Source organism: Phaseolus vulgaris, chromosome 10 (assembly GCF_051622355.1).
Source record: "Phaseolus vulgaris cultivar YP4 chromosome 10, ASM5162235v1, whole genome shotgun sequence".
Taxonomy (NCBI): domain Eukaryota; kingdom Viridiplantae; phylum Streptophyta; class Magnoliopsida; order Fabales; family Fabaceae; genus Phaseolus; species Phaseolus vulgaris.
In genome coordinates this window covers 8,302,219-8,316,625 of record NC_143507.1, presented here as the reverse complement: position 1 = coordinate 8,316,625, position 14,407 = coordinate 8,302,219, and the positions used below count along the sequence as shown (strand labels likewise).

The following is a 14,407-nucleotide window of genomic DNA, read 5'->3' as shown; positions in this document are numbered from 1 at the left end:
TGACAGTATGCTAAAGCAGACAATTCATATTATTACTATTATACCCTTCACAAAAATTAAAACAATCAAAATAAAAATCTCATTTCCATGACTACATTCCGGCATAATTTTACACTGAAAAACAAGAAAAAGAAAAGCATCACCTGAATTCATACCTAGTAAATCTCACATTGCCTTAAATATGCGGGTTGTATTTCCATCAAGTAAAAGCTGAAACGAAACAGTGCTTCAAATCCTCCCAAAAAGTTCAATACTATGGCGAAAGCGCAAGACCATTCAGGGATGAACCACTCCTGGTTAAAATTTACAACATTCAGCACATTATGGAAAATATGAACCCTGGACTCCAGACAACACGCAGCAATTAAGAGATCTATCTGAAACCCAAAAAATAACCAAATTTCATCCAAAATCCAGAGCCCAACATGCTTGATGTTAAATGAAGAAGTGCTGAAAAGCCAGTGGCAGAAATCTCAAGCCTTTAGAAACCACTAGTGGATGATGCAGTTCCGGATCTGGGTCCAGAAGTGGATCCATTACTTGTTTTGCTGATGATCCCTTTACCAAAATATTCGGCAATGACAGAAAACCCATCTTTAGAGCTCTTCACCTGGTGGAAAAATCTATCCTGATCCTTAGAATTTTGCTCTAAATTTCTTTTCATTTCCAAGACAGACCTATACTCAGGAGCACACTCAGGGCATTCTTTTTCATTATCGCCAAGGCAGCGCAGGTGGAATGAGTGCATGCACATGAAATGCACAGCAGGGAGATCAAGGGTGAAGGTGCATGCAGTGCACTTGCTAAGCTGAAAAATTCTAGCATTTGTCCTAAGATCTTGAATCTCTTTTCTCATTGACAGTGTGTCTTCCTGCACAAAAATACTTCTACGTAAATCCTTCCTTACTACTTAAAGAATAACAATCAACAAAGAACATCACCAGACTCATGAGGCAAAGGAAATTTTATCTACGTAAAAAGGAGCATTTGAGAACTATTCCTTAATAAATTAAATTTCATTATATTCAAAGATTTTTTTTATCAAAATCATCATTTGTGTTTCCCATTTATCATCACAATACACTACATCTTTAAACGGAACCAAAGCGTTCTAGGTGATGAAAATTCAACTCAACTGAAGAAAAAACAAGCCTCATGTTCTGTTATGACATGAAGATGCTGACTAAAACATATATTATAACAGAAAATGGGTGTCTGCTTCAACATTGAATAATCATAATCACCCAACTGTTAATGTTTAAATTTCAACAAGAGTCTTTCATTCATAACAGTTCAATAGTTACTTGGGTCTTCAGCCATGACAGATTTCGATGTCTTCAATTTCTACTAAAGTTTTCATGCATTTCATATTTAATTATGAAGGAATGATTCAAGAGTAATAGAAACTAAAAAATATATTGTTCAATTTCCTGCACAGACTCTTCATAGAATACTTCCATATAGTTTACAGAAAGAATAATAATTAAAAAAGAATAGTATTACATTCTCATGACATAGAAGGCTTTTATCTCAGTATTTTTTTCTTCTTCTTTTTTCCCATACTCCACCCCATCAGATAGGTGAGACTAACCTCTAGAGTACAGAAATTTATCTTCATACATGATTATTTGTTAGGCAAGAAAATAAGGACAGTATATGGAGGGTGTATCATACGAGGAAATTTAAGAATAAAGGATAAAGGGGGTTAGTTAGTTAGTTACGGATGGTCTTTAAATAAAGACCAACCGGGTAAGGGAGAGGGGATCAGACTGTATGTGTAACGTGGTGACAGGTAGTACCTGTGTGAAAGGAATAGTTTTCCTTTGTAATTGTTCTGTGTGTTTTGTGACAGTGCTGGAATAAAAAACAGAGTTATTCATTTTATTAACAGTGTTCTTGGAGTGAATCTTTATCTTTCTTTTTGGGAACCTATCACTATTTGAGAAATATTTTTCCATAAACTAAATTATATTACATCAAAAGAAATTATTTCTTATCCATAAAAAAGAACTCATTTTTTTTCATAAAAATCAATTCTATTTTGAAAAATGTAAATTGAGTTTGTTGAAGCTTTTGAAAAATAACTAGAATCTAAAGGAGATCAGATATTTTATTATTTTACATGAATAACAAGCATAAGGCATGTTTTATAACATGAAGATGCTGACCATAACAGATATAGTAACAGAGAACAGATATCTGCCACACATTGAATAATCAAAATCACCCAGTTGCTAATGCTCTAAATTTCAAGTACAAGTTTTTCATGCATGACAAATATTTTATATCTCCATCTCCTGTTAATATTTATTTAGGAAGGGGTTGAATAGAAATTTAAGAATAGAATAGACAAGGAAGAAAAAGTGAAGACACAATTTTGAAAAAGATGCACTGATCATTTTTGTGGTATTATGATACTATCCATATAATTTTGGACTTCATGCCATTTCTAAAAAGCCTCTCTGTACATTATTTTTACTGATATTAATATTAGTGCATTTTTATGGAGCACAAAGTATTGCTCCCACTAAACTTCAATCAGGATAAGGAATGAAATCATAGATATGTTACATATATGTTTCTGACTAAATTTTTTTAGTGAAAAAGAGAAAAAAAACACTTAGCTTCCTGTGTTTTCTATTTTTTAAAATTTTAAACTGCTTAGATTTAAAAACCATTATCTGCAAGTATCTATTTTCCAGAATGCATCTTTTGTTTAAATTGTTTATACCATTAAAAAACAAAAGGAATGGCAATTTACCAGAGTATGTACAATGGACACAACTTATAAACCATCAAATAATTAAGACACAACCTTATATCCTAAAAACAAATAAATAAAACTAATACCCAACCTGATATTTATCAATAGCTTGTCGGTCCTCCTCTATCATCTTTGATTCCCGCTCAAGCTTTCGAGCAATGTAATCTTTGATCACAGAAAGTGTGAGGCACGGATTTCGGGAGAGAGTTTGAAGCACAATTATAGGGGGCAAAATGTCGTCCCTCTCAATATAAGTCAGAACTTCTTTTACTTCTTTAGAACAATCTTCTCCAAGCTCACCAAAATATTTAAGTACATCGGCCCAAAGAGATGGGTCCCCTCCTTTAACTGAATCCCCCAGCCGTTGGCAGCATGCAATTAACCCCTCATGATCATGTGCCTGCATATAGCATGCAATTACTTCTTTATAGAGTTTCATCTTTTCATATATATACAAAAGTCCATCTTTGAATGCATTCATTTCACATAGTATAATTGCTAAATCAACATCATACTGTGGATGTTCTGTCTCTGGAGGCCATGCACTCTTAAGCAAGTGTAAACCCTTTTTATGCCTTTCAAGACAGTCCTTTCCATGTGCAGAACTTTTGTGATCAGCAGTGCTTCCATTAGACTGAACACTCATAGTTTTTGTTGATACTCCATTAAGGTAATTTCCACCATCATTAACTTGCGACATTGAAGGAAAGTTCAATTCATTGGATATATACAACTCTAAGAGGGTATTATGAATCTCAACTTGAGCAGGTGAGTCATTAACCTTATTCGTGTATTTTTCTAGAAAATCCATAAGGGACTGAGGATGATGAATGAAAATGCTAAGAAAATCAACAGGAGACGGCAACATAGACATATACACTCCATTTGAGCGTCCTCTGTCACCATCTTCTGTGCAAAGCCTAATGAGAATCTGAATAGTCTCCACTGGCTTGTGCTCGATCAGAATCTTCCCATACTCCTTTATTGTCATGCCTGCCTGACTTGATTCAAGGCTTGAAATATATTCCAAGGCTTCTTCATAGCTACCCAGATCTTCAAGCAAGATCTTCAAGTACCATTCATGCCTCCCTGCCTTCTTTGCAACATACATTGCATGCTCATGGTAATTGGCAGCACGGCAAACCCTGATTGCTGTTTCCACGTCAAATTTAAGTTCCCCAATGCTGTCATCACTTTTAATAAATAAACTTAACTTTTCAACATCTTTCAATTTGGTGTAACAGTTTAATAGAAGTGTGGTGTGATCTTTAGAAGCAAGACCCTTCTCATGTAGCTTCTCTAAGTAATTTGTGAGGTTGTAGATTCTTTGAGCATCCAAAAACTTCTGTATAACATAAGAAGGTTCAAGGTGACCAATAGTAAGTATGTACTGGGCCATTGCTTCATCATAGTCTTGCTTGCTATATAGATGATCCCCATATTTCCTTAGAACTTCAGCAGTAGCCGCAGCATCTGCTTGTTGAGTCTGTACAAGATTTATTGCTACAGTATATAGGTTTTTCTTGAATAACATGTCCAACTTGCTTTCCATATCCTTTTCTCCGATACATAAAGCTGATTTGTCATTCATTATGAGTATGATGTTACCCCATTCATAAAGCATATGAGAAACTTCTTTAACCAATGCACTGTGGGCTATTAATCGATTCTTCAGGTCATAGATGTTGAAAGTATGCTTTCCTGTTCTTTGATCTGCAATAACACACAAAAGGTATCCACGAAACCATCCAAGCAATTTCTTCTCTCCCTCAAAAGCCCAACAAGGACCACGCCCATCAATTTCATAAAAATATACTGCCTCTGGTCGACCAATTATCAACTCCTATTCATATTAACAAATAGAGACATGCATCATTTAGTAAGAATATAAATATGCACATTATAAATATATTTGAGAACAATGAACAAAGACATCATACAGAGCGTTCACTCATAGCAACACTGTTTACACCACATCCAATCTGATCAAGGGTTTGCCTTCTTGGCGGTTGATTATGCAATGAAAACAAGCTCACTGAACTTGGAGTCACTGCAAATAACTGTAGAGATTGACCATCCACCTTAAACCCAAGTCCAGTGATAGCAGAAAGAGTTTTGTCCGATTGGTTGTTTTCAACTTGAAGCCTGAAACGCGTGATACGCTCCCTTGCAATGTCTCCTTTGATGCAGTAAATAGAACCATTGTCTAAACCAATAGCTATGAGCAATATAGGTGGCACTTCTTCTAAAACCAAAAAAGATGTAATCTGCAGTACACCGTGATTCCAAGCCATCAAAATATGGGACTCACAATAAAACCACATTACTATACTAACCAGTTTTACAATCATCAATCATAAAATGAATAGTAACAAGCATGCCATTCATTCATTACCTTTGCCTCAGGAAATTGATTAGTGAATATCCGCAATATCCCAACACAATCAGGACTCGTTGTGCTCGAACTCTCCGGCTGCATCTTGTCAAGGTCAAAAACCTTGAGGCACAAAGCTGATTGCTGGGGAGTAAGCTGCTCATCCCCCCCAATCGTTACCAGAAAATTGCGTTGCTGGTTAATCCACACACAAAACACACCTCTTTTAACTTCAGTTTAAGAATCAAAGCACAACCCTAGACAACCCAATAAAGCATGCGTTTGGTTATCTTATCAGTTGAAATTAAACTAACCAAACCTAAGTTCAACACAAATGACAGAAAGTTTTGCTTCTACATTTCATGATTTGGAATGTGTGAATGTCAGTTCGCATTATTACAAACGAACATCCAAACATGCTCTTAAACCACAAAAGCCCTTCAGCAAAGTACAATCCTCAATCACATAAAAAAACACTGTACTACTAAGCATTCTTGTAAAAAATGGTAACAACCGCAGCATCAGAATTTTTTTGGAATCACCACACAACTAAAATTTTGCTGCGTAAAGGTTTTCGGAGTCATCGGCAACCGCAATTGAATGCGGCCACATATATTCACAATCTCCTACATCAACAGGGATCGCGACAAAACCACAATCACAACCGCAATTTAAAACATTGCTGCTAAGCCCGGTATCTCTTATCACCAATCTTCACAACTAAAAATAGGATTCTAGAAAATTCCTCCGCCGAACAGCCAGCAATCTGACACAACTGAAAGCAGGATTCTAGAAAATTACATCGATGATCCCACCTTACAAGGTGCTTCTGAGGAAAGACAACGGAAGAAGAGTGAGGTTGAACTACTTAATTCCAGCCATTAAAACCATAACTGAACTCCAATTCAAGAATCAAAAGCGAAATTGAACTGCTACTTCCCCGAACAAAACATTTAAACCACAAAATACCTTCCTCAATCCTTCACAAATAAAATGCAAAAAAAAAAAAAAAACAGAAAAATCCACTTCACTAAACTCGCGGATTCTCTCACCGATCCTCACAATTAAAATTCTAAAAAATTCCAATAACATCATCAGACGCAATTAAAAAAACGGAACAATTGTAGAAAATCGCAACAATAATTTATCTCTCACCTTGAGTTGCTGAAGAAAGAGAACGCTGGAGGAGTGAGGTTGGAAAGCGTAATTGAACTTTAAGCCGCGATCGAAGAAGCAAACGACGCCGTCGTCGAAGCCGGTAACGACTTTGCCCCTACCGCTGGAGCAGCACTCGATCTTCTTCTCCCGGACGACGTCGTCTCCGTCGTCGCCCTCGGGAACGGAGCACTTGGCGCCGTACTTTTCCTCGAAGAATTCGAACTTCCGCCACTGATACATCTCGCGAATCAAAGCCTCGCGTTCTCAGATTCTCGCCAAAATCGCGTTTCGCCTTTTCCTTTCTCACAAATCTCTCAGGCCAATTAGCACGTTGCAATGCACAGCGTCGTGTAGTTCAAAATATTTTCTTTTTATTTTATTCATACATTACTTAATTTCAATTTATACATATGAAAGAAATTCTATAAATTAATTTATACATATATTAATTCTTCTAAATATGCTCTTGACAATTAAATTATAAGAGTATGTTAAACTGATAATTGAAATTAATAAAATGACAAAATAGTTCTTGTAAATGTACGATAAAGGAATATAGTTAGACCCTAATTATAAAACGTCTATTTATTTACATTTTTTACTTTAAATGTGTGATTATATTTGGTTAGCGAATTAAAAAGTTTAAACTTTTTATAATTAAGGATCAGTTTGTTTTTATTATTACAAATTTAAGGATTAAATTAATTACTAATTTATAGTTTAAGGATTACTTTATCTGTTAGTTAATTTAAACTTAATTCAACTTTTTATTATAAATTCAATGAATACATTGATGGATTATATATAATTTCATAAATTACTTTCAGCGCTTTATTTTTTTTTTCAAAATATAATTGACAGTTTATTTGTTTTTTTCTTTCTTTTGGAAATCTTTTAGGATTTATTTAGTTTTTCCATTTTTAATTTATTATTTTTAATTTGAATTTAAACTTTTAAAATGAAATTTCTATAACTAAATAATATTATATCATAACTAACTATTTATATTAAATATACATTTTTCATGTATTCAAAAATATTTATTTATTTAAAATAATTTTTGGTTATACAAATAAACAGTAATAGATTAGAAAATTTATATAATAAAAAATATGTATGGTTTAATTAGGTTTGATGTGCAAAGTAATAATAGATGCCCAAGTTTCTGTAATAGAGAAATATTTGTCTATTATACAGGTCAAGAAATTAGGATTCTATACCAAACATAAAATGCATATCAATGAATATAAATAGATATAATTTTTAAGCATCTCTATAAATATTTTTATTTTTAGATTAGAAAAATTGAAACTAACTTTTTATTTATAAATTGAAGTTAATTCATATAAAAAAAATTAAAATTGTAATTTATAGATAAAATAATTTTAGTTTGTAACCTTAATTGGATTAGGTATCGACCTAAGCTTAATTGGGTTCATGATCAATACATGATTTCAACTCAAACTCGATTAATGTGGGGACGAATTATTTTATAAAACCCACATATACTCCCTTGTATCTCATTGGAATTTATTTTTCAGTTTTTACGAAGATATAGAACGATTAAAGATATATTAATTGATAATATATTTTTTGTTGTTATTTAATTCTATTATAATGTTATTATGTTGATAAAAGATAAATCAGAGGAGATTAGCCAAAAAAAATTATAAAAATAGAGGATGGTCCAAAAATGTAAGGAAGTATGATTCAAATAATACATACTACACTAATAAATTTTATACTCTTACTAACTTGATCGTCGGAGTATTGTAATGAGGTAGAGTCTCCTTCATCTCATTATGACTCTTTCAATATTTAAGAGCTGCAATTACAAGAAGATAATCTCGAAGACCACGCATCTGACCTCAACTCGACGACATCGGTATAGAAGTTTAATTTCATTTATTTATTTATTTATCTAATAAATGCTTCCAAAGAAATTCATTTAAATATATTTCAAATAAATTAAAATAGAAAAATAGGTATTTGGATGGAAATTTTTTAGAGCATAATTAAAATAAATTAAAATCTCAAAAATTTATAATTAATTTAATTACTTTAAGTCATATAGTTTCAGTCATCCAATTTATAATAGCACTTCTCCGACCACAAACTAGTAATTTATAATTACTTTGTCATATAGTAATTTTTATGGTCACAACTCGAATTTTTATGGTCACAATCTCCAACCAAGTCATGTTAACATTTCACGTGATTCCCATAATCGGCTTTTTGTTTCTTTTGGCACTGGTCTTGGTAACATATATGTTTTAAAAAAAATTATTCACATGTTTTGTCGCGCATTGCTACTTGAATAATAGATTCCAAAGCAACTAATTATATTATATCATCCCTAAATTATTTTCAAATTTATTTAAAAATAAAGCTCTTCCATATCAAATTGCCCAATAGTACAACTCTTATAGCATTATTTTGGCACAATCTAATCTTTGTTAACTTTTGTTGTTTATGATGTAATTTATTTTCTTAACAAAGATACAAGATGACTCGGGATTAAATAGAACCTAAAACTCTTTTTCACATATTGATAGATCATTTTGAAAAATAAACAAAATTAATACAATAATTTATATTGGTTCATTCATAATTATTGGACTACATATATATAATTCTCCTTTAAGAAACTTTTCAAAAAGGTTCCACTAGTCAAAGCTTAACTACAAACAAGTAAAATTCATTTGTAGTTATCCCTTCTCAATCTCCCAATTAGACTCAAAACTCAAGTATTCTTTAGTTTTCACTCTTGGCTATTAACACATATGGTAAAGAAGGAAACTCTCAAATAAATTATGTAGCAAAAACTCTCACAAGTGGATAACTTCACATAATGAAGAGTACAAAGGTTTCACACTTTCCATAAAGAACTGTTGGGTATGAAATCAAGACCAACTGGGTTGGGCTGACAAGACATCATGTACACAGTTGAAGCGCATGTGAACATTGTTTTGTGGCTTCAAGTGAGAGATTGTTGGGTATGAAGTCAGGACTAATTGGGTTGGGCTGACTAGGCACCATGTTTAGTGGGTGGGCTTAATCATTGTGTCCCTTTTATAATCTTTATTTAAAGAGATCATTGTACTTGTAATTGGTGTGCAACAGGACAAAATGAAAACCTAATAGTTGCCCATGTGGATGTAGGTTGCAGTTGGTGACCAAACCACGTTAAATCTTGTGTTGTTTATTTTCTGCAGTTGATTCGTGATTATGTGTGTTGCTTCCGCGTGCATTTTTCCCATCAAGTGGTATCAAGAGCTTTGGTTCGTTTACACACTAGAGATCCGATCAGCAGAAATTAATCGACGAGACGTGAAAATTGCGATTGTAGTAGCGTCCCAAAGTTAGGGTTTCGCAGAGGCGGCAACAACATCTCAAAGTTAGGGTTTCGCAGAGGCGACAACAACGTCCCAAAGCTAGGGTTTCGTAGGGGCTGAAGTAGCGTCCCAAGGCTTAGGGTTTCACGACGGTGCAAGGAGGAGGCTCCCAGATCTGCTTCACGACGATGGTGACCAGTGACGGTGGTGGTGTGGAGCGTCAGTGCAGTGGGGATTGCGACCAGGTCTGTTGGTGAGTGATTTTGGGTGGTGCAAAAAAAAAAAGATTGTCAAGATCTGAAATTAGTTGTACCGAGTGTCTCGTTTAGTCATTTGAGATGGCAGAAGACGGGAGGTTCCGAATTGAAAATTCGATGGTACAAATTTCAGTTGGTGGAAAATGCAAATTGAGGATTTGCTAGTTCAGTTACTGAGCACATCCATAAAACGAATTCGATCTTAGCCAGACTTATGTCAGTGGGCATTAAGTTCGATGATGAAGTTCAAGTTTTACTACTGCTATTATCTTTGCCTGACAGTTGGTCCAGAACGGTTAGAGTAGTTACCAGTTCAGCGGGATCTGATGGATTTACTTTTGAGAAGATTCGTGATCTCGTTCTTGGCGAAGACGTCAGAAGAAGGAGTTCTGGGGAATTATCTAGTGAATCGCTATATGTCATCAGAGGTAAGAAAAATATCAGAGATAGTGGGACCAAGAACAAAAGAAGAAGTCAGTCAAAGACTCGGGATTGCTCAAGTGTAACATGTTGGAACTGCAAAGAGGTGGGACATTTCAGGAATCAATGCCCAAATGATAAATAAGTCAACATTGCATAAGACTTCGCGGACGAGGACCTTTTAGTCTGTTGCGCGGATAGCAATGTGGATTCCTGGGTCATGGATTCTGAAGCATTGCAGAATCTAGTTATTGGGGACTTTTCAAAGGTAAGACTAGCAGACAACACTCTTGATGTTACGGGCATGGGTGACATAGTGTTGAAGGCACCAGTTGGTTTATGGACTTTGAAGGATGTCAGAGTTGTTCCAAGCTTGACGAAAAGTTTGATTTCTGTTAGGCAGTTGGACGAATAGGAACATGAAGTGAAGTTCGGAAATCAGTAGTGGAAGGTTGTCAAGGAAAGTCTTGTTATGGTCGGTGGAAGAAAGAGAGGTTTGTTGTATATGGTCGGTGTTTGAGGGAGTGACCATCCCAGTTCAGAAGATAAACAAAGTCCGGTTCACAGAATCTCGTGGGCAGAAGAGGCTTGTCTTTACAAGAGAGGAACCCAGAGTCACAGGTCAGATTTAGGATGAACGAGCAAGGAAAGGTTCAGGTAGACCAGTCAGAGGTACTTATGGCAGTGGGAGCACGGGTCGTGCTTCAGTTGAGATTCCTAGACAACAGTGGGTTAGAAGAACCAGTATTCCAGCGGTTGAAACTTCTCCAGAAAATTTCTTGTTGAATATGGAGAGTGTTTCTTCTCAGGTTGTTCCAGGATTCGACAGTTCCTATAAGTGGGAGTCGGTAGGAACAGAGAACGGATCAGTGACTGACGTGTCGAAACTCAGGAGAGTTTTAACGAAGTCTTCAAAATGATTAAGAAGGTTGATGGCAATTAGAGGTGGAACATTGAGTTCCGTCGACAGATTACAAAAGTACATGTACACAGTTGAAGCACATGTGAACATTGTTCCGTGACTTCAAGTGGGAGATTGTTGGGTATGAAGTCAAGACCAATTGAGTTGGGTTTGTTGGGTTTAATAGTGTCAATGTTCAAGAGGGGGGGTGAATTGACCTTTTAAAATCTTTTCGCAGAAACAGAGTTTAACACAGGTTACAGAAAATAAATCTATTTATGTGACAATGAACAAATTTATTTTGGCACTATTTGTGTGTTTGAAAAGCGTTTATACAACAAGGTTAATCACAAGATAATGCAGATGGATTTTTTAGATGCACACACACTGATATCAGATTAAGAAACAATGAATCACAAAAACAGTAAGCTTTAATTTCAAGCACAAAGATTTAAGTTCAATTAATGGCTATACAGTGAATTGAATTAATTCTTACAATCAACCTGTTCCAGTGGCTTTTAACAGATTATAAGTATTCTTATTGAAATCAAACAGTTTTCCAGAAATTAATAACAGTATGAACTGAGCCCAGAAAGAACAGATTTATTTCTTTGCTGTTTTAACAATTATGCAGAAACTTAAGTGCAGAGATTGAGAGAGAATGAACACAAGGCAGTTATACTGGTTCACTCAACTGAGCTACATCCAGTCTTCACCTAAACCAAGGTGAAATTCACTAAACACAGTACAACCAAGTACAGTTTCCACTGTTCTTGAAACCTACAAGAACTTAGGTACTCTTGCTGAAAAAACCTATTTCAGCACACACCCACTCTTCAAGAACCCCTATCAAGAAGAGTGTACAATCAAACTTTTACAAGAAATGAAAAGTGAAACGACTACACCTGATTGAGGATACACAGATATGCCTTAAACCAGTAGGCAAGATTGCTAGAACAGTAACAGCACCTCACACCAAGCTTTTTGAACCAAACCAAGAACAAGCACTTTGTGATTTTCGAAATCTTTGAAGAACAGATGCTAATTCTCTGCAACCTCTTAATTCTCTGCTGTAAAACTTGTTTTCACAAATGTGTGAACAGTTTTTAAACTCAGAAACAAGTTTTCATTTTATAGAAAACCAACTTATAACAGTATTTTGAAAAACAGTTAAAGCTGTTATAAAATGAACAAATTGAAAATAAAATGAACTGATTTATTTTCAAAAAACAGTTAGAGAATTTGTTATGTGAGGACTTAGTCAGTTATTCTGGTGCAGGGATAAAACTGAAAAACGTTTAAGCAAGACAAGACACCAGAGACAAAAAGAATCTATTCATTTACAGATGAACAGATTTATTTTTCAAAACGAAAATAGAGAAGCTTAACTATTTGAAACACAGTCGTTTTTAAAGGTTTGACTTAGTCAAAATTCTTGATGCACAAAATCTAATTTTCACAAGACTTAGCCAAGGCATCAGTTTAAAAATGAATCTGTTTATTTAGAAAAGAACAGATTTATTTTTATGCAGTAAACTTGTTTTTTGTAAAACATGTGAAAAACAGTTTAAGAAAACTTATGCTTATTCTTATCATATGGCCAGTGGTTATGAAGTGAGTTACTCAGCAAAAAGCCCACTCTTAAACAACCTCTAAGCATTACCTAAGACACACTTAAAGCAAACCAAAATACATATGAAATGTACATATAAGTCTTCATCAAACACATATCTTGAAGGGGCAACAACCATCTTCAACAATCTCCCCCTGTTTGATGGAGACAAATCCCCATAGCTAACCTCATAGCTTTGTTGCTTTAAGTACCTGCACTGCACCAGATTTTAAACCAGAAAAAAAAATCAACATTGCATAACATGTAAAATTGGTTTAAAGGTGCAGAGTTAACTCCCTGTTTCAGCTAGCTTCACCAAGCATGGTGAGCTATATTTCTCCCCCTTTGGATTCATCAAACAGCATATAAGCATAGGGAATAAAGGGATATAAAGCAGAAACTAGAAGCATAATAGTCCAGAAAATAAACCAAATTGTTCAGAATTACAAACATTTGAAAACTGATAAAGAAAGCATTAAAAACAGAAAACTACTGATCCTTGTAGTAAAGCTCTGCAAGTTGTGCTTGGACTCCTTCAATCTGATTATCAAGGTGTTGAAACCTTGCATGAGTAGCCTCAAAGTGTGCCCTTTGTTCTGCAGATATAACACCAAGACGATACAGCACTTGTCTTTCAAACATAGACTTTGGCTCTCCTCGGTATTCTGGAACTTGATAGGCAACTATGGCATTTGCAGCAACTTCCTCATGCACAGACTGGGCAGGAGGTGAGTCATCATCCATAGGAACAGCTTCATCCTCATCCTCATGTTCTGCTTGAGGGTCCTTCCCTTTGAGAACCACCCACTTATTCTCAATTTTGTGAAAGCCCATTTTGGTGAGAGTTGAAGTATCAATCTCACTTACAACCTTGATTGGATCGTTTCTCTCATTTGTAACATCAATACCAAAGTAATTAATCAATTTGGAAACAATTATAGCATAGGGAAAACAGTAATCAGCCAACCTTTTTTATTTGAGCATGTGTTCATTGATTATGAAAACCCAATTTACCTTTACCTTGTTCATGATGCAATACAGAAGAATTAGATCCTCTTCATGTAAAACAGCATGGTTGGTACCTCTTGGGATAAGTTGTCATGCTATGATGTATGCAACAAGTCGTGGAGTGAGGTTCAAATGTCCTGCATGGAACCGGTTTATACTCTCTGTAGGGTTCCTCAAGCAACTCTTATAATATTACAGCTTGTTGAATTCTGAAATTCCACTGGTATTTCCCTTTCCTACTTTCAATCCAGCATATTTTATTCCAGCCACAGAGTTCCACACCTCACTTGTGATCTTCATCTTGATCCCTTTCACATAAGAGACAACATTTTTTCCATCCAATGTGAGGTTACTATAGAACACCTTAACCAAGTCAGGATATACATTACCCGTGAGTTCTAGCAGCATTTTCAGCTTTTGGTGCTTCAACACAGCCCTTGTTTCTGTCAAGTTTTCTGATTTCAGTCAGTTGAAATCCAGCACCTTGGGTATGTTGATCTGCTTCCTGCTTGTCTCGTGAATGTAGGCATTGATGTCTTCTTCATTTCCAGCAAACCAACCTTCTAGTACACCTTGAG

The 14,407-nt window shown here is 35.0% G+C and overlaps 1 protein-coding gene across 1 annotated transcript; it reads right to left on the bottom strand.

Annotated features, from left to right (window-relative positions):
* Positions 1-6,702, bottom strand: VPS11 (vacuolar protein sorting 11). The gene is made up of 5 exons (XM_068621563.2): positions 6,294-6,702; positions 5,160-5,333; positions 4,705-5,031; positions 2,856-4,607; positions 1-871 (listed from the first exon to the last, which is right to left on the bottom strand). Exons 1-5 carry the CDS (start codon positions 6,534-6,536, stop codon positions 482-484), a joined length of 2,886 nt encoding a protein of 961 aa, XP_068477664.1. The 5' UTR covers positions 6,537-6,702; the 3' UTR covers positions 1-481.
* Between the last annotated feature and the right edge of the window lie 7,705 nt (positions 6,703-14,407).